The sequence below is a fragment of the Empidonax traillii genome, unplaced genomic scaffold (assembly GCF_003031625.1).
Source record: "Empidonax traillii isolate 1590-97213 ecotype Southwest subspecies unplaced genomic scaffold, ASM303162v1 scaffold1579:size129161, whole genome shotgun sequence".
Classification (NCBI taxonomy): Eukaryota; Metazoa; Chordata; class Aves; order Passeriformes; family Tyrannidae; genus Empidonax; species Empidonax traillii.
In genome coordinates, this window is record NW_020956772.1 from 33,198 (window position 1) to 33,964 (window position 767).

Genomic DNA, 767 nt, shown 5'->3' on the forward strand with positions numbered 1-767 from the left:
TTGGGCAGGGGGTGGGTTTCACCACGAGCCAGGGCAGGGTGGAAAATCCTGCTTCGGAAAACCAACCCGCCCGGAAAAGACCAAAAATAAAAAACCGCCAGGGAAAGAAAACCAAAAAAAACTCAACGAAACCAGGAAGAAAAACCACCAAAGTGGCGAGTGAGGGTCCTCCTGCCCGCCCGGCGCTCCGGGGGCATTCCCGCGGCATTCCCGCTGCTCGGGAGAGTCTCAGTCCCTGGCACGAGCCGTCTGTCCCGGCCCCCCCGTGGCCTCAGCAGGAGCTGGGGGTGAGGCTGAGTGCCAGCAGGGCACTGGTGGGCACTGGTGGGCACTGGTGGGAGCGTCCCCATCCCGCCGGCCGCCCCTCTATAATCCCAGCAGCAGGATGGGCACGAGGAGCACGAGGAGCGGGATCCGCTGCCGGCTGCAGCCCGCCTTCTGGTCCACGAAGGTCTTCTGTTCTGGCATCGTGTCCGTGGTCAGCTGGGTCTGGGGGGCAGAGAGGGCGTTGGCAGGGTGGGTTTTGGGGGGGAAAGCATCCAGTGAAATGATGAACAGCTGGTTCTGCCCTTCGCTCGTCCAAGGCAGTGGTCCCTGGGGTCCTTTCCAAGCTCCCGGTCCCAGGATCTGCCTCCCTGTGCTCCCTCCCTCCCTCCTCTGCCCCAAACCTACCTCTGAGTAGCACAGGCTCTGCTCTTTGGACTTGTTTGGCTTCAGTCCTTGTTCCTGGGGAGGGGAAAGCAGGAAGGGTCAGGGCAGGAATGTGA

The 767-nt window shown here is 62.3% G+C and overlaps 1 protein-coding gene across 2 annotated transcripts in view; it reads right to left on the reverse strand.

Moving 5' to 3' along the window:
* Positions 1-251: 251 nt before the first annotated feature.
* Positions 252-767, reverse strand: part of GFRA2 (GDNF family receptor alpha 2) — a 21,525-nt gene continuing 21,009 nt past the window's right edge. Inside the window, exons 8-9 of one of the 2 annotated variants that reach the window (XM_027907939.1) lie at positions 673-726; positions 252-489 (exon numbers count right to left, since the gene is read on the reverse strand). In XM_027907939.1, coding sequence (XP_027763740.1) covers positions 367-489; positions 673-726 — 177 coding nt within the window. In that variant the 3' untranslated portion in view covers positions 252-366. The remainder of the gene's footprint in view (positions 490-672; positions 727-767) is intronic. The other variant, XM_027907940.1, reaches the window with a different exon arrangement.